A 21,481-nucleotide genomic window follows, 5' to 3' on the forward strand; every position below is an offset into this window, starting at 1 on the left:
TTCCTAAAGCTAATGATGATGTCTTCATTTGTCTTGTTTTGTCCAACCAACAACAACCCAAAGATTTTCAATTTACTGTCACATAAGACGAAGAAAAGCAGCAAATCCTCACAGCTGAGAGGCTTCAACAGTGGAATGTCTGGTATTGATGATTAATCAATTATTAAAACAGTTGCAGATGACTTACTGATTTAATTGATTTGATTTAATGGATTCATCGACTAAATGTTTCCGCTCTACATTATACAACATTGATCTGTTTAAGCTTAAAAATCATCAAACTTTCAAACATTTCCACCAATGACGTTGAAAACAAACATGAAATCATGAAAATCTCGGACTGTTGCAAAGGTGAGGAAAACAAACCTTCCTGTTGAATCCATCCCACACACTGAGCTCATCTCCTCACTCTAACCTGTAGTGAAGCACATTGCTCCTAATCTTACAGCATCCTCCCACGGGTGGTGTTGGAGGTCAGCCAAGTAAGGCATATTAAATAACCAGTGACCTTAAATTCAACTGAACCAATATTCTGGTGGAGTGGCAGACAGATGGAAAATGCACAAGAGCCTCTCCCGGCTCCGGCTCCGACTTCACCGTCTTATCTGATATGTGTGCCCTGACCTCTCCTTCCAAACTGTTACACCAAACTGTGCGAGCAACATGGGGTGTACTAAAGCTCCCTGATGCTCACTCACTTTCGAATCTAGGGCACGGGAGTGCTCAACACAAACAGACAACAGTGGCAGATTTAAAAATAAAAGATTAAATGCTTGTGGGTTGAAAAACACAAAATATCTCTCTCTGTCATACACGCTTGGCACAGAAACGCACGGACACATTACTCTCTCTTACACACTGAATAAAACTCAATACATGAAAAAGCTGATAAGAAAACATGGAATGAAAAGCACATTCACTATTCTCTGCACGCCATCAATAAATCCAAAATCTATTCCATTGTGTGGTTTTTATTAAAGCTGCTCTTGAGTTGCCTGCATCCAAAGGGACTTAGTGTAAGATTACAACATTGTTGAGCACTGGAGTGACACCCATACACACACACAGACACACACACACACACACACACACAGGATAACACCGGCTCAGTGATGTTCCCTTTGGTGAAACTGTATCTTTAACGTCACAGGATCAAGGTCAAGGCAGGGGGCACATTAGTGGGGAATGTTGTGTTGTGTACACTCCGCTCCTCTGAGGAATACCACTGTGACAACAGGTCCTCTTAGTCAGTTCGCCAGGACAGATCACAGCCCTCGCTGCGATCAGAGATGAGCTCTCATCGGGAGGGGAGAGCAGTTTAATTAAACAGAGCAGATCAGCTCCTCAACAATGGTGATGGGTAAGAGAGAAAGAGAGGGAGGGAGAGATAGAGAGATGAGAAAGGCAGGGAGGAATTAGGCACATTAAGCGTGGATGATACAGAAAATAGTGCCGGTACCAGCTGTAAAAGAAAATGGAATAAAAATAGTAGAATCAACAGAGAGGAGGGTGCCAGAACCTTTTGAAAGAATGGCTGAAATCATAATAACAACATGAATTATTCATGAGGAAAGGGAGGGGCTGCTCAGTTCACTATAATGAGCATTTTTGTGAGGTCGCAGTTTGGTAACCTAAGCAGGCCTTCGAGTGTGTGTGTCGGTGTGTGTGTGAGCGAGAGTGTATGAGAGATACTGCTGATTCAGTAGGGATGGGTGAAGGTGACCCTCGCCTGCTCCCGCTGCCTGTCTCACCACCTGATATTGATCCCAGTTGTCCAACTCAGATCTGACTCAAGGATACATGGATTCATTGCCTTCTTGACATTTCAAATATGGCACTGTGTAAATCGTGACTCCACACACTATCATTGATTAGTTATTGATTTGCTACCTAAGTCAGAGTCTAACCATTTAACAACGGCTTATCCGATCCAAACTGGATCTCAATGTATATACCAGGCCGGGATGTGAGCAATAGGCCCCCAGCATGGGAATGTTGTTGTTGTTGAAAATTCATATCAGACTCCACATGAACTGTTGAGAACTAAGAATAGAGCAGGCTACAACTGCAGAATCCAAATGCAGTGGCTGGGAGCAAAGGTTTGGACCACAGATGGGAGAATGTGCCTGCGTAGCCCTGCCCTGTCAAGGGTAAACTGCCTTGCACACATGCACACATAACACGGCCCACACACACATGCATACTTTGTTTTCATCACACCTTAAAACAGCAGCATGAATATGCATGATGCCGAAGGACACAGGAGGTACATAATTAGACAATCAACAACTCCCAGACGACATGCATTACTACGACAGAGGAGAAATGCACCTCACTTCATCCTCTCCCCTTGTCAGCAGTGAAAGTGGACTCATGTTAGTTCGTTGACATGCATTTCCACTTACTGGTGGTTTAATTTTGGGCTGGGAGTTGGACTCAAAGAAGGACACGTGCAGAATAAAACCCAATGGCCTTTCTTAGTTATAGTGCAAAACAGGTGCCGGGCTCATAGATGAGACTGAAGAAAAACAAACAGTGCGAGGACCAGAGCAGAATGAGAGCGTGCGTGGACAGTCTTAACACCACATGTCTCCTCTTCTCTTCCAACGAATCAAAGATTCATAGTAACAACAGCATAACCTTGACTGCTCTCCAAACCCACACCAATGCACGCTGTTAAGTCAGGGTCACACATCCATCACTTCTAAACAAGCTCCCTGTATCAAGCAGGGACACACCCTAAACAAACAGCAACAACAACACACACACAGGCACCAGGCACTCCTGCACAGTCCTACACACATCCGTGCACGCACACACCTGGCTGTCAATACAGAGTGCATTTTGCAAGTCAGTCTGTTTCATATGGCAAAATGCACACAGGTGCATTGAACATGGGCTTGTGATAACATTTCATTACGACAATTTATACAGCAGGAGATTGGAAAAGTGGGGGAAAAAAACATAATTGCAGATTTACAACAAACTTTTCAGATCTAATCATGAGTTTATGTACACAACACACACAGACATACACAGAAACACACACACACACACACACCTGCTGTTAAAGAAGGTAAACTTCATCTGTCAATATGACACTCGTATCCCTAAGATCAGCCACCATCATGACAAACCCACACTCCTCACTCTCTCTTACACACACTGGCTGACTAGTTTACATGCACACACACTCCCTCACTCACTCCCTTTCTCGTTCTCTCTCTCTCTCTCTCTCTCTCACACACAGACACACTTAGGTTACACACAACAGATTCTCAGATTTCTCATATTTAGGGAAAATACTGACCTGCCCTGGCGCTGACACACACACATTCTTTTCAAGCAGTTCAGCCTTTCAAAGAGGATCCGTTTGAACGCGTCTATATACATTGACCCGACTGAGGTTAAATAATAAACCTGTACTTAAATAAATACGAGTTGTTTGTTTTTTGTTTTTTTTAAAGCAGCAGCCGCCGGGTGTGTGATTTAAAAAAAAGCAGCGTGGGGGATTCAGTGATGGATAGATATGGTATCACCGTATCCCAAAGAAAGTCAGAGACGATGTGCACGGCTGACGGGATATTTGGACTCTAGTGATGCTCCGAGAGCCGTGGTGATCTTGTAGAGAGGGAGAGAGAGAGAGGGGAGAGAGAGGGAACACACACACACACACACACACACACCATCAGGCAAATCTGACAGCGGCCGCTTATAAATTTAGCAGCTGCTGCACTGCTATAGGCGATGCAACGTGGGGAACGGAAAAAAAACGTCATGGTCAAAACGTGCTGTTTTAACTTGTGCAGACTCAAGTCTTTGCCTACTGAGCAATAAGTCCTGGACTTTGATTTGACTAGGGAAGAATTTCTTACCGTCATTTTCGCTTTCTCGTCGTCAAATCCTTCCTAATAGTCTTCGTTTGGCAGACCGGGCAACTTCATTACTTACGGGTACATAATGTGGTTGTTGTATTACACCAAAAGACAAACGTCGGTAACATCAATCTGACCGGGCTGAGGTGTCATTGAACTGCAGGCGCGGCGCTTTCAGGGCGCGGGGCGTCAATTGCAGAAGATTAGATTAGATAGACTATAGGCTGAGCTGCCCCGTAGAGAGTACGGTTAGACTGGTGTTGCTGCTCCTAAAAGGCACTTTTCTATCAAAGAAACAATGATAAAAGGCAAACGTGAACGTTTACCTTGGGAAGTTAAGAGGCACAAAGGGGAGGGCATAAAAAGAGTTAAAAGTACCGCCCCTTATTATTCTCAGTCCCTCTACCTGCATCAGCAGCATCACTTTTCGCTTACAACCTGGATTTAAAGGCGTGAGAACCAGATTAAAACGTGAGTGTTTCCTGCCTAATTTGCAATATTCAGCCAGATGTGACAAGGTCACAACAACTACACAATAACAACTTCAAGTTATAAAGCCGCGAGTTTAGCGCAAATAAAACTTTAATGAGCCCCATAGGGAAAAAGGGCCTTATGTTGCAAGTAATGTATATTTTTGGGTATAAGCTATACTCATGTCAGCCTGAACACTATGACAATTCCTGCTTTTCAAAAACTAAATCAGAAACAGAAGGCCCGTGCAATTGCGCGTAATGTCAAAAAAGACATTAATAAAATCTAGATTGGAATATATTCTCCAATAAATGTAAAATGATCTCAAAATGTAAATATTAGTTGTAATAAAACTACCACCTTGCAATGACTACTCTGACAATATAATCACAACGTTAAATTTAATTGAATATTATCAAGGACACATATTATTTCCTTTCATTTGAAAACATATGTAAACCATATTTGTCGCCTATCTCGGTTTGCTGTCACCTCCACACTCTGCTAACTGGTCGTGGTACCTTTAACACTGACGCATTATGGGAATTGGAGTCATTTGCAACAATGGTAACGAACGAAATACAGTGAAATAAAACTACAACTACCAGAAGCACTTTCTGCTACTTCTTTCGGTTACAAACAACGATGGCATCGCACGGAGAAGACACGGGAGCATCAAAGTCTGAGGAGCAAGGGGAGAGAAAAACAACCGCGGTGTCGTTTGGTTTTACTAAAACAGTTAGCAAATTCAAACCTCCTGGTGGTGACGCTGTGACCAAGAAAGAAGACAGAGATTACTTGACTGGAATTGATAGAAATGAATTGCAGAGGTAGGGTTGGTATGCTAATGCTAACTAATATAGCTAATTTAAATATTAGCTTTAACGTAACTTTTACGTTTCCACGCTGATATAGCTAATTAATACGTGAAATATTATGCTTTGTTAGCAGACGTGAAGTATGTGTATACGTTACTGGGCCTCAGCTAGTAAATCTTGTGTTGAAGCGGCCCTGGCTGCTAGCTCGCTAACTTCTGTCTGTCGTGCAGTTCAAAACCATCTGAGAAGCCCAAAGAGCTCATCATCCCTCTGATCCAGAAGAACCGCTGGCACAGACAGGACCGAGCGGGCCAGAGCGAGGAGAGTAGCGGCAAAACACAGGAAACAACCCAAGATAAAGACTCTGTGGATTCTCAGGCTGTCAAAGAACTCATCGAAGGTGTGCAGATGTTTGGTTATTCCTGGTTACATTACATATGTTGTTGATTTGTATTTTGAAGTGTAAAGAAGAAAATGCAACCACAACAAACAGATATTTAAAAAGTTGCCTATCTTCTTTAACTAGTTATTGGAGGAATATTTTGCTTTGGGGTTGTGTGGCAGCCAGTGGCACAGGAGACTTTGCACATTTCGAAGGAAGAATGGATTTCACTATATATCAGGAAATGTCCTGCAGTCAGTCAAGAAAGTTATAATGGAGAGAGGCTGGCTTCTATAACAGGACAATGATCTAAAGAAGACCTCAAAATCCACCATGGATTAGTTCAAGAGACACAAGCTGAAGCTTATGGAAAGGCCTTCACTGCCTGCTGAGTTGAATATCACTGAAAAGCTCTGGATAGATCTTAAACACTCTGTGTGCAAGACATCCTAAAAGTATATCGGCTTTAAGTCATCTGCCGAGTGGCTGAAAACTCTTCAGAATAAAATACTCTTAGCTTGCTACAAAAAGTATTATGAATATAATACCATGGCATACAATTGTACATGGATAGCATTGTTTAGTGTGTGTAACTGTGTATTGCATGCTTGGTGGGAAGAGGTTATAAGTAACTCTCATAACAACGGTCCTTATACTTCTGTAACTCATGTTTGTAGAATCACGGAGGCAGCTTGATCAGTGGCAGAATGGCCCCCAGTCAAAAAGTAACTTGAACCTTACCATCCCCTTGTTGATGCAAAACAAAGTGCCAGAGGGCTTTGAGGATGGAGACCATGTAAAGGTGGATCTACGGCCTGAATCTGTAAGTATGACGACCAGCACAGGGACAGATATTCTCTCTAATCTGCAGCTGAGAATGTGAGTTTATTCAGTGGTTAGGTTTGAAGAGAACATTATTGATTTGTTGTTCTGGATGAAGATTTGATGAAACAATTGCATTAAAAAATCTTTCCAGTACACTGTTTAAACACAAGTGTTGGAAACATATTTTGCAGTGTTTGGCCACTTTTCTGTCTTGTCTGTCTTTGTCATTCCCATGACATTACATCAGGATCTTTTCACTGAAGCTCCACTAATTTTAATTTATCAATTTCAACTATATATTTTATTAGTGTTAGGCGAACTAGATTGCAGTCAGGTCATAGAAAGGTCAGCCAAACCTGAGAGAGGTTTGAAGAGGTGAAGGAAATAAGGTGATTAGCTGTCTGTTGGAATTCTGATATTAGAGGATGTCACAGAAATAACTAATGTAACGAACAGCAAGGTCAAGTTGATGAATTACATCAGTTAGAGTAATTGAATAAAGTGTCCTATCGATGATCATAACACGAACAAACGTTTTCCTAGTCTTAGGGTCTGTGGTAGAATTTTTATTCTACTGTACTATATTAAAAAAAAATAAACTCATCCCAGTATCCAGATAATGCTAGGTGATAGTAAGTTGTTCTCCAGCTTGCTCTCATAAACTTTCACGTAAATACACCTACTTCGACACCAGGGAGTTGCTTATTGCTTTTATTTAGTAAGCTTTCTACTGTTTGTGGTTAATTTGCTCAAATGCATTTATGTAATATTTGTTTGGACAGGGATTGCTTTATCAAATGCTTTATCAAATGTGTGGAAATGATATCAAATGTGAGGATCACATTATAATCTGCTAGAGAGGCATTTCACTGAGCATATGAAAATGCCTGACAGTACAAAATGTCTGGTAGACTGGCTACTTTGAGTCAGATTGAAATTTGAGTGTGTGAAAGTGCTGACCGTCATCTGAGTAGAATAACACCCCGTGTGCATACTCAGTTGTGCGCATGTGTGTATGGGGGACACTGTCAGTACAGTAAGACTTTGGTGGCAGACGGGCGTCAAACATTCTCCCCAGAGACATGCAGGCAACCAATCAGATCTCTTTCTGCTACTTTTCATCAGAGGCCTTGCACACCTCGTCACTGTCATCCCATATCTGCTCTCAATCACTGCAGATGTGACTGTCAGAACATGAGAGTCAGGGGAAACTTGCTCACTGTGGCCCACAGCTCATTTTAATGCAGTCCAGCCTGTGAGAGTGGACTCCCAGCTGCCCTCAGAGGGAAGCCTTCAGTGGAGAGATATGAGCAGGGCCACTGCTGTGATGAGGGCTGCTGCCTGGTGACTTAAGTCAGCCTGGGCTGAGTCTGACAGCCTGAAGCCAAAAGGCTGAGTAAGACCGACATGACAAACTGCTTCTCTCTGTCCGTTGCCACAAACAATTTTTTTGTGTTTCACAACTCAAAAGATTACATAAGTGCCTCATTTCAAGCACACATTTTAATGCAGACTGGTTTTTGTTTTTCTTTGGTTGCTTGAGCATTTAATGTATGTCTCTGGATTTCCAAATATATAATATCACTGTTTGTGTTGTCAGTCAACAGAGGCAGATTATGATACCGTTCCTGTTGAGGCTTATGGACTCGCTATGCTGAAGGGGATGGGGTGGAAGAAAGGGGAAGGGATTGGACGCACCTTTAAACAGTAAGTAAAAAAAATAACCCCTTGCTTTACCATTTCCTCTCCTAATTTAACATTACGCTGACCTTGCACCACTGTGGTGTTCAGATTTGAGCTGAAACAATCGATAAGTCTACTGAAAAAATTAATTTGCAACAATTTTGTTAATCAATCAGTTCCCTGAGTCTTTTAATCAAGCAAATGTGCCAAAAAAAAAAACCTGACGTTCGGCTTCTCAAATGTGAGGTTTGGTGGGTTTTCAGTGATTTCTATTATTGTAAAGGGAATATATCTGAGTTTTGAATATTTGGTCAAACAATGCAAGACTTTTGAAGATGTCATCATGAACTCTTAAATCATTGGATGAGCATCAACCACAATTTTGTAAAAGCAGCAATACTCTCTTTTTATTTTACACATTTGTACTCATTTTTACTATATTAACTTCACCCACACAGCTCAACCTGTATCCACCTGTAGCCTAATTTACATCCTGCATGTCCTTCCCTCTGTTTATTGAATGCTGATGTTCCCTGTCTGCTACAGAGATGTGAAGCCAATCGAACACCAGCTTCGTCCAAAAGGCTTGGGTCTAGGAGCAGATCGCTCAGCGATAAAGGACCTGGAACCGACCAGACATAAGCGTCCCCCCAAGCCAGGCGAGGAGCGAGAGAAGGAGGAGGAACTAGTGATGGGTCCTGGGGGCTGTGTGCTGGTGGAGTCAGGGGCACATAAAGAACTGTACGGCAAGGTACAGTAGATCTGCAATGTCTGTTTACACCCTCTATACACAGTACCAGTTCTGGATTATGTTTTCTCTGACTTCTCTCATGAGTTTCATTCATGTGCTGCAGATCGAAGGCGTTGATCCAGACAATGCTCGAGTTATGGTGAAGCTGGCTATTGGCGGCAAGACTGTGACAATCAGCCAGTACGCTATTAAACTGGTTGGGTGCAAGGAATACGACAAATACAGCAAAGACCTCAGTGAGTAAATCTGAAGAAATGAAACAGAAAAGGGCAACATTTCTAGAAAAAGATCTGGAGGCTAATGCACAATGATTTTGTGTGCCTGGGTGCTAAATTAGATAATATTTCCAGTCCATTCTGGTCACATTTGATGTCATCAAAATTCAGTTTGACCTCTTTACATTGTAACTTTTTATCATGTGTGGGTTTTTTTTTATTTATTTATTTTTTTTTAATTAACTAGTTATATGTAACAATAGCAACATGATACAGTCTAATTAAACAGAAAGGAACAAATTTTAAGTTGTTTGTTACTATTTGTTACTTTAAGTAATCATCACATTAGGATGATGGAAGTTTCCAGTTGAAGGAACAAATTTGAAGCAACCTGCTGTTTTGTGTAAAGCTAGATTGCTTAGCTGATTGACTGAAAATTAATCAATAATTATGATAATCTATTAATTGTTTAACTCATTTTCTAAGCAAAAATTCCGCAGAATTCACACGTTGCTACTTCTATGTTGGTAAAGTGGATATTTTTCAGTTTGGGACTCTTGAAACAAAATGAATAACTTCAATATGTCAACCAAGGATTCGGGAAATTGTGTGGGAAAATTTTCACTATTTATAGACCAAACACTAATTGAAAATAACTGACAGGTTCATCTATAATGACATGAGTAACTGGGCTAAACAGGTTTTCTGCTAGTCTAATGACATTTCAGCTTTCACATGGGGGACAAAAGCACAAAACATTGATTCAGCTCTACTCCAAGTATAAAAACCCAACTAAGAATCGCACAAACACACAACACTGCAGTGCCCATGTTTCTGTGTGTGCCACATTTTACTCAATGCCATGCTTGTAACACTGTTTATTCACTGACCAGGTCGCCTCAGTAAAGCTCACAAAGACAAGGAAAAGGAAAAAGAGCGAGAGAAGGAAAAAGAGCGAGAAAAGGAGCGGCGGAGACGGGAGGAGAAAGAGAGGCAAGGTAATGGTGATGAGGTGAAACACAAGTCTTCAGATAGAGATGGAGGAAAAGATGAGAGGAAGAGGAAACACAGAGAATCAAGTCAAGACGGGTATGTATCCACTAAAAGATGAAGATCCAACAATATGCTTTTCATTTTGGTTTTTATCAACCAGTATTTAAAATTTTAATGTTTTATACATTTTTCCACACTGCATTTACTCATTTCAATTAATTGGTCAATATCTTTTCAATGTTCCCTTTGAGTAAACATACTGTATATTTGTTTTTCTTCTGTTTCCTCTCTAGAGAGAAGCCTCCAGTGAAAGAAGCGAGGCGGCCACCAGCTCCCCCCTCCTGGCTCCAGAGAGACTTAAAAGTTCGCTTTATAGACAAAGCTTTCAAAGGGGGCAGGTACTACAACTCAAAGGTACTAATAGATATGGCATGATCGCCATATGTTCTATATCTTTGGCTGCACAGTATTTATCATAAATGTTGGCTTCCTGTCAGCTCTTAAGTCAGTCTGGTTTTCTTCTAGATGTGTGTGGAGGATGTCTTGACACCAACTACCTGTGTGTGTCGAACTGAAGAGGGAAGACTGCTAGACGGTGAGTCATTAGTGCAATCCCCGTCTCTCTTGGTGTTGGTCTCTGTCTCTCTGCAGTAGCTTTATTCCCTAATTTAAAGTTGTACAAGAAATGTGATGTGCAAAGTATGTGTTGTAACTATTTCTGTTCATTTTTATAATACATCTGAGTAGCTTAGGTATTATGGTGAAAAACATGGAGCCAGGCAGTTCCTAGACGTCGTTTGTCATGCCTCTGGTTAAAGATTAGATTAGATTAACTTTATTAATCCCACAACTGGGAAATTCATTTAAAGCGGAGGATATTTAGATGACAAATACTATTAAACAAAAAAGCATTTGTAGTGTTAATGTAAGGAATAGACAGATAATGTGGTTTTCATATCCAGTACAGACTGGAATTTAGGAATTTAAAGGAATAGTTAGTGAGAAGAGCAATACCACTCCCGTCTGACTGTTAACTATAGAGCTACAGCTAGTTTAGCATAAAGACTGGCAGCAGAGGTAACAACATAGCTGGCTCTGTCCAAAAGTTGTTGTTTTTTTTTTCAAATCCACAAAACTAGAACAACACGTTTTTTATTTCATAACATGGAACCTGGTGAGCTTTAGGGTTTTTTTTTTTTTTTTTTTTACCTCTGAACAAAGCCAGTCTAGCTGTTTCCCTTTGCTGCCAGTTTTACGCTGAGGGAACGGTCTCCTGTGTAGCTTTGAGTGGCATCAATCGTCTCATCTAAGTCTGAGCAAGAAAGCAAGTATTTCCTGAAATGTCAAACCCCTGACATTCTGATAATGCATCTTCTAATATACACCATATTGATGTTCCTTGTTGGCAAATATTTTATGTATACATTGATCATTGATTGGGATTATGTACTATTCCTTGATACTGTAGATTTTGTGGGATTTCTTATCTGCAATTATTATGTGGCTTATTGGCTAAGACTGTAGAAATGTCACATCTGCTGAATTAAGATGAACAGGTAATCACCTCTGACTGACACTATATTAACTGTTACTGTTAAAAGTCTTAGGTAAATAACACACTGTTTCTTCTTGTGGTGACAGATGTGACGCAGGACATGCTGGAAACCATTGTCCCAAAAAGTGAATATGACTCTATAATGGTTGTACTGGGTGAACACAGGGGTCAGGTGAGCAAAGGATCATCTTCCCTGCAGCACGTGGTTACTTGTTTGAATGTGATGACCTGTTACTAATAACTGCATTTACATTTGTCCGTTCAGGTTGGCCGTATTCTCCAACGGGACAAGAACAAGTGCAGAGCAATGGTTCAGCTCGACCGATACGAGGAGAAAGTGTTCACACTGGACTATGACTGTATTTGTCACTATGTAGGATCAGCGGACCACTGATCTACATATTTTTGATTTTTATTCAGATATTTCCAGTTGTTTTTCATGCCATCTGTCCCTGAATGTTGGTTTTTGTAATATTCAGAAAATAATGGATTTAACATTTTAACACGTTGCAATTTTGTAATAAAACATTGTCAAGGAAAGTTGCAATGAGTCATTTTCACAGTAATCTTTAAATTTATTAGCAAATGATGCCCACCAATTGCCCTAATAACAATAAGAGGGTCAATCTTTAGGTCATATAAAAACATATTTACAACTGTTCTACACATTTGACAAGTATGAATGCACTGGTGGTACAAAAGCTGAGCACTCCACTCTCTGGCACGGTCACAAATTTCACAATGAAAAGAAAACTTGTCAACGATGTCAGTCTGTTACGGCAAATGTAAAGATGTGAGCAAAGGGAAAACAAGCTGCTTCTTTCTTGGTTGTTCTCTTCCTGGGAGCACAGCTTACTCCTTGGGTATTTGGTTTGCTGCGTTAGCCCGAAGCACGGCTCCTGGACTGGGGTATGGCCGCTGCTGGAAGAGAGGCCCCGCCGCTGTGGTATCTGCACCCGTCTTTGCTTCATTACGCTTGGGAAGGCCACTTGACCACGTACCCCTGTAAAGATGAATGTTTGCTTTCAGTAAGTGTCTGACTCAGTACATTATGGTTGCACCTTAAAGAGGAATCCACTAATTTTACACAATCAAAATCATCTTACTGGGCATGATTAGTTCGACTGCTTTGTCAAGCCTATGAAACAAACCCTGATGATGTCACAATGATGTAATTAGGGTTATTTTGGTTTGATCTTGGAAGGTGTGGAGTTTGAAAGAAAAGGGCATTTATCAGGGAGGGAGGGTCAAATGAAAAGATTAAGAAGCATTATGGGAAATGTTTTTCAAGCTTAACCCGTATGAATAGTACAAGATGTGCAAAGTATGTATGGTAACCATGCTTGTTTCTTATAATGCATCTGTCTAGCTGAGGTGTCATCATTCCTCCTGTTTATAAATCTTGTGTATAGATGCCTCTGGATGAAGCTTTCTATATAGTTTATTTACATTATATGACAGATTACAGTGTGTTTGATCTGAATCCAGACTAGTGACAGAGACTAGTGACATACTAGTACCAGTACTGGTACGGTACTTATGGAAGTGCAGTACTAAACTGTTGGAGTATCCATTTCATGACTGTAAATACTGTACCTTGGGGCATCAGAATAAGCACTTGGATCCATGGGGTCCATCTCATCATCTTTTCTACCTGAAAAGGAAAATAAAGACCCAGTCATATAAATAGCATCATCAGTTTGAAAATGCTTGTGTAGTATGTAACAGACGTAAACAATACCTCTTTTGCTTTTGCTGTACGGTGCCATGTCTTCCCTCCTCTGCTTTCTTCTGTCTCTGTCCCTCCCGTCATCCCTCTCTCGGTCTCTGTCCCGATCCCTTTCCCGATCTCTGTCTCTGTCGCGCTCTCGCTCCCTGTCTGGCTTCTCAAACTGCCTCTCAACTCGTTCATCTCCTCCATCAGCTAAAAAAATAAAATATAGCCAATAGTCACATAATAAACCATTACCTGAGTTTGGCCAAAAAAAAAAAAACCTGCATTCTGAGATTACTTGCCAAATGATGATGAAACCAGCAATGATTTTTGAGAAGTGTAACAGATATCCATGGTGACAGGTCAGGAATGATGATGATCATTGCCTCATCAAAATATTAATTTATAATTAACACTACAGAGTTAAACAGTTGGATGAGCATTCCTATGAAAGTACAGCATTCATGTTAAATGATGTTTTGACCCATCACTGGGCCCAGCAGTGGGTGTCAGCCTGTGCCGTCATAAATCTGCAAGGTCCCATGACAGGTGACACAATTCTCTGGCCCTCAACTACAGTACCTTTAAACTGACCTAACATACTTTTAAGCTGCTTTTAACTCCCACCCTCACCCAAGGAAAGTGTAAATACTCTGTGGCTTACACACAGCCCTATTTTCGTATATTATTTGCCCCCCTCTGAATGAATTATGGCCCTTCACCTATTTTACCAAATAAAGTAAGATGGTGTCAAAAACGTATTTGTGTGTGAGTGTGCAGGCAAGGCCCATCGCAAAGAGAAGGCTCAACAGTGTGTTCCAGTGTCCTAGAACCAACCCCCTCTTTACCTGCACACGCACACGCACGCACGCACACACACACACACACACACACACACTCGTAACAGGATAAATTCACTCCAATATTACCAGATTATAACCAGTTAAATCTGTGTCAAGCTACGCAGCATGTTGCTCAAACCACCAAGCAACAGCCAATAAGTCACCCTTAGCTACCTCATCTTGGCAAGCAACACACCATACCCCTCTGCTTAAAGCATCACAACTTCACACTACAAGTTAGAGAGTAAAGAGGTTTTATAATATCATACCTCTTAGTTTCTTGGCAGCTTTTGTGACCACTGCAGACGGGTCATTTGGGGACAGCCAGGCCACCAAATCTGTCTCCACGTTCCAGTAATAAGGAAGACCACTGTGGTTTGAAGGGAGAATGAAACAAAATGGATGAATTTGCAGCCATAATGTAAATAATGTGATGTGATACATATTAATGAGTAACGTCATGAGGAAAGTGATTGATTGAATTTATTTGATGACTGAAATACAGCTCGTTGGTTAGTGTAATAGTAATACCATCACTGAAGATCAAACTACAGTAAGAGAGAATTAGCTTATTTCCAACAACACAGTACGAAACGATGACATATAGCAGCGGAGTGGCTAAATTTACATGTATGGAGACCCAAAGTGTTAAATATGAAATAAATAATACATTATTCCAAAAATAATCATGAATAACCATTAAATTATTCAACATATTTTTGAAACTCCGTTTCTTTCACAATAACAGTGAAAGTGAGTTCATTTTTATTTGATTCCAGCAGGTTTTATTGCAAGATGTCCCCCAAAGTCTGTCTTTATTTAACAAAGTCATTTCAACCACTTTTCACCACAAAGTCCCTTAATAATAATTCAGGCCACAAATTACTGAGAAACCATATTTTCAAGGCCAAGCTTATCTCACATCCAAATAATGTAGCCTCACTGGCCAGAAAAAGTCAGTCACATATTTTTAAATAAACTAAGATAGGTGAGTGGCAGAATGAGGTTGATGTTCCTGTGTAATTTGTTATAAAAAAAAATCTGATGTGTTTGAATCTCAGTTTAACCCCATAATAAACAAGCCTGAGCAAAGATATGATTTTATAGGTCCTCAATCTCTGTTACCACAGTTACAAAGTCAAAATGTTAGGTATGTAAATATATCAGTCACAAGTAAAAACATATTGTAAATCAAGTATACATACCAAGCAGGGTCGAAAACTTTGTACCAGTTTGGTGGTAGATTCTCTATTCTGGTGGCTTCATAATCTACGTTGTTGTCATCATAATCTTCAGCAATAATCTCCTCATCTGCCTCTGGATGAATTGAAGGAGAAATGTTATTACATGACACAGGAAAGTATGAAGCATAAGGAAAAATGTCTAAATTCTGTCGACACAGCGTGTTCACAAAACATGCTTCCTACTACCTTGATCTGTAGGTTTAACAATCCCTCTCTTGGCCAAGCGGGCCAGCAGTGCCGGAGGTAGAGGCATCCTGAAACACAGAGGAGGGAGGATTAAGTCATGATGCACAGGATGGAAAGCCTTTATCTACTGACTAGAGCAGGTGGTGCCCAACCACCCAAACAGGGAAAGTGAAAATAATACTGGACTGATGCCAACATTAATTTTTGATATGCACATATCCTGCATTTACAGCTGGTAGTTTCTTGAAAATTTCAAACATTTACCACTACAATGATTTGAAAAAACTAAATCCAAACTATAGTCTTTGGTTTGAAGCTGAAACAATTAGTTGACTGACCGATTTATCAATCAACAGAAAAAGTATCAGAAACCATTGTGATAATCTATTTATCACTTCAGTCAATTTTCAAACAAAAATTGAAACATTCTCTGGCACCAGTTTCTTGAATGTGACAATCTGGTGTCTTTTTTTTTGTCATACATTACAGTAAATTAAAATATCTTACATCTTTAGTAAGTGGTTGTGGAAAAGTGGTTGTTTTGTATTAGTTGCCAGTATTTTACATGTCCTACTTTGCTTGGTGCTTGCCTCACTCTTCTAAGCTTTTTATCCTGTTCTGTTGCTTCATTTTTTCACTGGCTTTCTACTTTTCTAATCTTACATGTTTTGTGCTTTATAGTTGCTTTAATGGCTTATTTAACATCAGGCTTTTGGCTGACACTGGCACCATTAAAGTGATGCTGATCGATGTGCATTGTCCATGCAAAAATTAACAAATAAAATAAATGATATATAAAATCAAACAATGAATGTAGGTTACAAATCTAGTGTTATGGATAGCTTGAAACCAAACCCCAAATTTTGAAACCTTCATGCAACAATTTAAAGTACAGGTAAAGTCAGTTAAAGTGCAACAGGGCTAAACACATGCAACAGACTATGATCCTACAGCCTATCCTAACACCGCTGTGGCTCTCCTGAAAGTGATCGTATAGCCACACATTTTAGAAGAGCGTATGAACCGGTTGTCCATAGGTCTTTTCCTCTGAATTTCTGTATAATGTCAAACTTCAAACTGATTTCACTATGGTACTAACGCATTTTTTTTGCATTTTCACAATTAGAGAGAGTCTCTCTTCTTTAGCGTCTCTGTGATAATCTAGTCCAGATTTGAGAAGTCTTCGTGTAGTGGTTTTTGGAATCTGGATCTGGTCTGATGTGATCTAAATTTGAAAGCAGTAACTTTCCCCTTAAAACTGCCGAATCGGAAACAGGCGTCGTGTAGGTCATCCTCCCCCCTGCATGCTGCTTTATTGCTTTTGAGGCTCCCGGTAAAGGTTTGATTTTAGCTTGTATAGAGCTACTTTTAGCTTTTCGGGTATGAACGAGGTTAGCTTCATAAAAAAAAGGAGATAATCCGCAGTTTAAATTCATACTACATTTATTTCAACAAAATTATTCCACGTCTGCTCGGTAGCTCCGTGTCAACAGCTGAAATATTAAACCAGCAAACACAAATATGCGTTTAGGAGATAACACATAAACTACACATACCATAAACCTACACCTTTCTATAAAAAACTAATGAATTAAACCTATTTCATCTTTACCTGGTTTAGGAAAATCCAAAGAATGGACGATACGACTTCCCAAAACAGCACACGGCGCGCACAATGATGACGCAACACCGTTTGTCTTGACGACAACAAACATGGAGGAGTATGCCCGTGAACCTTGGTGAGATTAGTTTTTAAAACCTTTTTCTTTCTCTACTTGACAAACGTTTGCCAAGCTCGGACATGGATTTGTCTTTTTAATGTTTTATTTAAGTTAATGTTAGAGAAGAGAGGCTCTGTGAGTTTGAGTTAGCCGGCTAGCTTAGTAAAGGGTTAGGGATATAAAGAGATAAAGCTGTGGTCAGTATGTTCCCACAGCAACTAGTGTAAGCTACAGCAGCATCTTGCATGAATATGTCAGTGGGTTTTTTTTTTTTTTAAATTGAAGTTATGGTAAACCAAAAAAGAAAAAAATGGTTAGATTTTCATATTGACTGTTTTGTCCATTAAACATTGTACCTCAAAGAGACTGAATGAACAATAATATAAAATAGTGATTAGCAGCACATGCTTAGTATTAGAAGGGGATGTCTGATATTTTTGCTTGATAAATGACTGAAGTTATTAATCAGTTATTAAATACGTTGTTGGTTATTATTCTGTTGATTGTTTCAGCATCATAGTGCAGCAACAATATAAATCAATTGGATGGGATGGCACAAACAAAAATAATGTCACTAATTTGCTGTCAATTAGCAAATTGGGAGTTTGTATAACAATCCAAAATCATTGCAATAGCACAATGTGAACTCTGTTGTGATACCAGTTTTCTCTCCAAAATAATCTATGTTGGAACTGCTTTTTGGTGTGCTGCTGAACATCCACATCACACAACAAAGCCTAGGTGTTCATACTTTTGACATCAAATGATTTATCCCATTTTTACATGTACTTCCTCCCTCCTCTGAATGCCTTTTTGTAGTCCCTGGAGGATAGTGGATGACTGTGGAGGAGCTTTCACTATGGGTGCAATTGGAGGAGGGGTGTTCCAGGCGATCAAGGGCTTTCGTAATGCCCCTGCGGTGAGTTCAAAAGATAATTGTTTGCTCTCAGACTCACATCAGGTTTTCAAAGTCAGAACTGAACAATGCTCTAATGTTTCAGGGTGTGGGACACCGCCTGAGAGGTAGTGCAAATGCAGTGAGAATAAGAGCTCCACAGATTGGAGGTGAGGAGGTGACTTTTGGTTTTATTCAGTGGCTTCAATGTATTCAGACTCCTTCACTTTTTGCACATTTGAGGGGAATATGAGGGGGCTCCTCAGTGGCAGGGTAAGAGAGACTGATCAAAATTGAGGGAAGGATGAATTAAGCCAAATACAGAGAGGTTCTCGAAAAAAAAAACCTGCTCCAGAGTGCATGTGAGTTGAGCAAAGGTTCATCTTTTAGAACAACAATGACCTGAAGCAAACAGCCAAGACACCACTGGAGTGGTTTCAGGACAAAGTCTCTGACTGCCCTTGAGTGGCCCAGCAAAAGCCCAGACATGTTTTCTCTTTTTCATTATGAATTATTGAGTGTAGATTTATGGGCCAAAAATGTAAATTTTATCCATTTACAATTAAATCCACAACACAATAAAGTGTGCAAAAAGTGAACAGGTCTAAATACTTTCTGAACTGTATATGATTATGGTACAACACGATCAAGTCATTTATCTAAAAAAAATATGTTTATTTATTTAATTATATTTGGGTGCTCAAAGGCCTATCAGAATTGTTGAGGGTCATAATTTCATTGTCTGAGAATGAAAGCACATATTCAACCGAACTATGCAACCCTCACAGGTTTGTTTTCGTGGTTTTACAGGTAGCTTTGCTGTATGGGGAGGCCTCTTCTCCACAATCGACTGTGGTCTAGTTCGGGTCAGAGGGAAAGAAGATCCCTGGAACTCCATTACAAGTGGTGCGCTGACTGGAGCTATCCTGGCAGCACGCAGTAAGAACAAGTCCATGTAGTACTGATCTTACCAATGAGCTTGACACCACCTTTCTGTGTCATCATGTGCATCAGATTGATTGAATGAATGAGTTTTGTGTTTTTTCCAGGTGGACCTTTAGCTATGATGGGCTCCGCCATGATGGGGGGGATTTTGCTCGCTCTCATTGAGGGTTTTGGGATCCTCCTAACCAGATACACAGCGCAGCAGTTTCAGAATCGTGAGTGAAGCTGATTGAGTTTTGCAGAAATAATAAAATCATTTAGTCCCCCCATAGAAAATGTGGCGTCACATTCAGGTGGTTCTAGCGCTATGATGGTTTGTAATTACAGAAGATTTCTGAACAATCTATTACATCAGTTTAACAGCAGCATGAAATCCATCACAGAATAAAAGGAGATTCCTTTACTGAAGGTACCTATATGTAATGAGTGAAAAAAGATGAAACATTTTCTCTGTGAAATGATGGAAATCAGTAACTGGAGAAGTGGATGTGATAGGCGGAAGAAAGGTTAGCACGCCAAGTAGATGAATTCAACAGGGGAAATTGACTACAAGCCACTAAATGACCTGGGCCCTAAATATATTTCAGAAATGTTCCATATATATGAGCCAAATAGGTCTCTAAGTTCTGCAGGAGCTGGTCAGTTAGTGGTGCCTAGAGTTAAAACTAAACAGGATGAATTGGCTTTCAGCCATTATGCTGCCCACTGCTGGACCAGCTCCCTCTGGAGATCTGATCTAATCTTCCCAAACTGTAACTGGCTTTAACAAGAAGCTAAAAACTGCTCTATTTTCTTCTGCCTTCATCTAAATATTAATCTTGCACTTTGATGAGATATTACTTGTTTTCTAATCTGTGTTTTTATTTTGTTTTTATACTGTTTTCTCATTGTGCTTTTTACTTCTATTTTTATGCTTCTTTTATTTCTGTTTAGCACATTGAATGACCTCTGTGTATGATTATGTGCTATACTAATACATTTGCCTTGCCTTGCCTCTATAGAGTATAATCGTGTAGGTAAAGAGACACATACATTTTTGTTGCTATGGAAGACTATGCTGCCACAGAAGCCTGACAACCAAACCTTTTTTGTGTTTTCCTCTTCCTCTTTCTCCTCCAGCTATTCCCTTTGCGGACGACCCCAGTCAGTTACCTCCAAAGGATGGAGGTCAGCAGCAGGGTGCAAAGGGGCAGTTTCAGTAGAGAGCAGTAAGGACTGACACCAGCTGTGGACAGAGTGAGTCAGACCAGAGAACAGGATACTATAGCAGGTATCAGGGTGAATGGGAGACACTGGTCCCTGCGGCGGTGTCAAGTAGTTGCACTATGTGTTTATAAACCTCAGGGGCAAATTACTGTGAGTTTTAGTTATTTATGAGTCAATTTGACAAACCTCATGTTTGGCCCTTCAGCTTGTCATTCAATACTATATGTATCAGGGGCCATTGTCTCACTGCTGTGACCTTTTTGGGTTAAATATGCAATTCTAAAATTTATATATAAAACAAATGTGATTGTTCAACATCTTAGGAACATTTAATAATTAAGCATCCAAAGATTTTATAATTGTATGCATAGACTTAAATAAGTAAGTATTAAAACCATTATTTAAATGGCTGAAAAGTATAAAAGTAGTTGTGTGTGAGTATTAAAGAAGATGAGACTTTAGAAGCTCACATTTGTTCAGTGAGGTTTAACCATGGAGGATGGTATGGTGCGAGTCTGTTTCTGAGTATGAATTATATGTCAGCTGAGACAATCACTCAAAAGACCTTTTCATGTTTTTAGATAATGTGTGTGCTTAAGAAAACCTCATTCCTTCTTTGTTTGCAGTTTTATCCTCCCCTGGCAGCTTTTGTAACTTTGAATCTTTGTTGAACAATTATCATCTTATACACTAGACTGGATTAGCTCAAGTCATGTCTGTGATACTGAAAAGACACGGATGAGCTCCTGGAAATTATAGCTTGTATCAGTATACTTAGACAGTTCACTTAGCTGGTTATCAAGCACCCTCCTCACTCATTTCTCCATTATCCCTCAAACAACTAAGCACTTTTTAAACTCTGTCTCTCTGTTCTGTTGGAACAGCAGAGAGACAGTGCAGCACGATCCAGTGTTTTGCTGTCAAACTATGTATAGAGAGAATGTTTATTTTATGTATTGTCATAATTTATTGATAGTTGATAAAGAAAAAAAAAACAATAAAGACATCAAATGTTCTTGAATTGATTGGTGTTTTTTTCTCATGATATTGTAGGTTAATAACAGGTGATATTATAAACATTACATATGCCTGAGCTCCATCAGTGTCTTGCTATTTACTGTGGACGCGCGCCCCCTAGCCACCTCTCTCGGTACCGCATC

General features: G+C 40.0%; 4 protein-coding genes across 4 annotated transcripts in view; 2 read left to right on the forward strand and 2 right to left on the reverse strand.

Moving 5' to 3' along the window:
* magixb (MAGI family member, X-linked b) overlaps positions 1-3,565 on the reverse strand; it is a 36,923-nt gene extending 33,358 nt beyond the window's left edge. The window contains exon 1 of the mRNA XM_087173668.1: positions 3,311-3,565. Coding sequence (XP_087029794.1) covers positions 3,311-3,393 — 83 coding nt within the window. The 5' untranslated portion in view covers positions 3,394-3,565. The remainder of the gene's footprint in view (positions 1-3,310) is intronic.
* A 1,413-nt stretch (positions 3,566-4,978) lies between these two features.
* On the forward strand, positions 4,979-12,108 carry gpkow (G patch domain and KOW motifs). The gene is made up of 11 exons (XM_023405112.2): positions 4,979-5,176; positions 5,395-5,564; positions 6,224-6,369; positions 7,972-8,078; positions 8,601-8,805; positions 8,909-9,041; positions 9,914-10,109; positions 10,307-10,427; positions 10,539-10,608; positions 11,655-11,740; positions 11,834-12,108. Exons 1-11 carry the CDS (start codon positions 4,992-4,994, stop codon positions 11,960-11,962), a joined length of 1,548 nt encoding a protein of 515 aa, XP_023260880.1. The 5' UTR covers positions 4,979-4,991; the 3' UTR covers positions 11,963-12,108.
* A 14-nt stretch (positions 12,109-12,122) lies between these two features.
* Positions 12,123-17,239, reverse strand: pqbp1 (polyglutamine binding protein 1). The gene is made up of 7 exons (XM_023405113.2): positions 17,167-17,239; positions 15,555-15,622; positions 15,330-15,441; positions 14,394-14,494; positions 13,310-13,492; positions 13,165-13,222; positions 12,123-12,571 (listed from the first exon to the last, which is right to left on the reverse strand). Exons 2-7 carry the CDS (start codon positions 15,619-15,621, stop codon positions 12,421-12,423), a joined length of 672 nt encoding a protein of 223 aa, XP_023260881.1. The 5' UTR covers position 15,622; positions 17,167-17,239; the 3' UTR covers positions 12,123-12,420.
* Positions 17,240-21,342, forward strand: timm17b (translocase of inner mitochondrial membrane 17 homolog B (yeast)). The gene is made up of 6 exons (XM_023405114.2): positions 17,240-17,293; positions 18,095-18,194; positions 18,277-18,340; positions 18,981-19,109; positions 19,220-19,330; positions 20,235-21,342. Exons 1-6 carry the CDS (start codon positions 17,268-17,270, stop codon positions 20,315-20,317), a joined length of 513 nt encoding a protein of 170 aa, XP_023260882.1. The 5' UTR covers positions 17,240-17,267; the 3' UTR covers positions 20,318-21,342.
* The last annotated feature ends 139 nt before the right edge of the window (positions 21,343-21,481 follow it).

Source organism: Seriola lalandi, unplaced genomic scaffold (genome assembly GCF_002814215.2).
Source record: "Seriola lalandi dorsalis isolate HSWRI2012SDOR001 ecotype SW California unplaced genomic scaffold, Sedor1 jcf7180002054262, whole genome shotgun sequence".
Classification (NCBI taxonomy): Eukaryota; Metazoa; Chordata; class Actinopteri; order Carangiformes; family Carangidae; genus Seriola; species Seriola lalandi.

Excerpts from the sequence above, each read along its gene's own strand:
- gpkow (XM_023405112.2), top strand. The coding sequence starts at position 4,992 with ATGGCATCGCACGGAGAAGACACGGGAGCATCAAAGTCTGAGGAGCAA. Across the intron at positions 5,565-6,223 it reads TGTCAAAGAACTCATCGAAG|AATCACGGAGGCAGCTTGAT; the intron begins GTGTGCAGATGT and ends TCATGTTTGTAG. Across the intron at positions 6,370-7,971 it reads TGGATCTACGGCCTGAATCT|TCAACAGAGGCAGATTATGA; the intron begins GTAAGTATGACG and ends TTGTGTTGTCAG.
- pqbp1 (XM_023405113.2), bottom strand. The coding sequence starts at position 15,621 with ATGCCTCTACCTCCGGCACTGCTGGCCCGCTTGGCCAAGAGAGGGATT. Across the intron at positions 13,223-13,309 it reads GTACAGCAAAAGCAAAAGAG|GTAGAAAAGATGATGAGATG; the intron begins GTATTGTTTACG and ends TTTCCTTTTCAG. Across the intron at positions 12,572-13,164 it reads GCTTATTCTGATGCCCCAAG|GGGTACGTGGTCAAGTGGCC; the intron begins GTACAGTATTTA and ends TCATCTTTACAG.
- timm17b (XM_023405114.2), top strand. The coding sequence starts at position 17,268 with ATGGAGGAGTATGCCCGTGAACCTTG. Across the intron at positions 18,195-18,276 it reads GCTTTCGTAATGCCCCTGCG|GGTGTGGGACACCGCCTGAG; the intron begins GTGAGTTCAAAA and ends CTAATGTTTCAG. Across the intron at positions 19,110-19,219 it reads AGCTATCCTGGCAGCACGCA|GTGGACCTTTAGCTATGATG; the intron begins GTAAGAACAAGT and ends TGTTTTTTCCAG.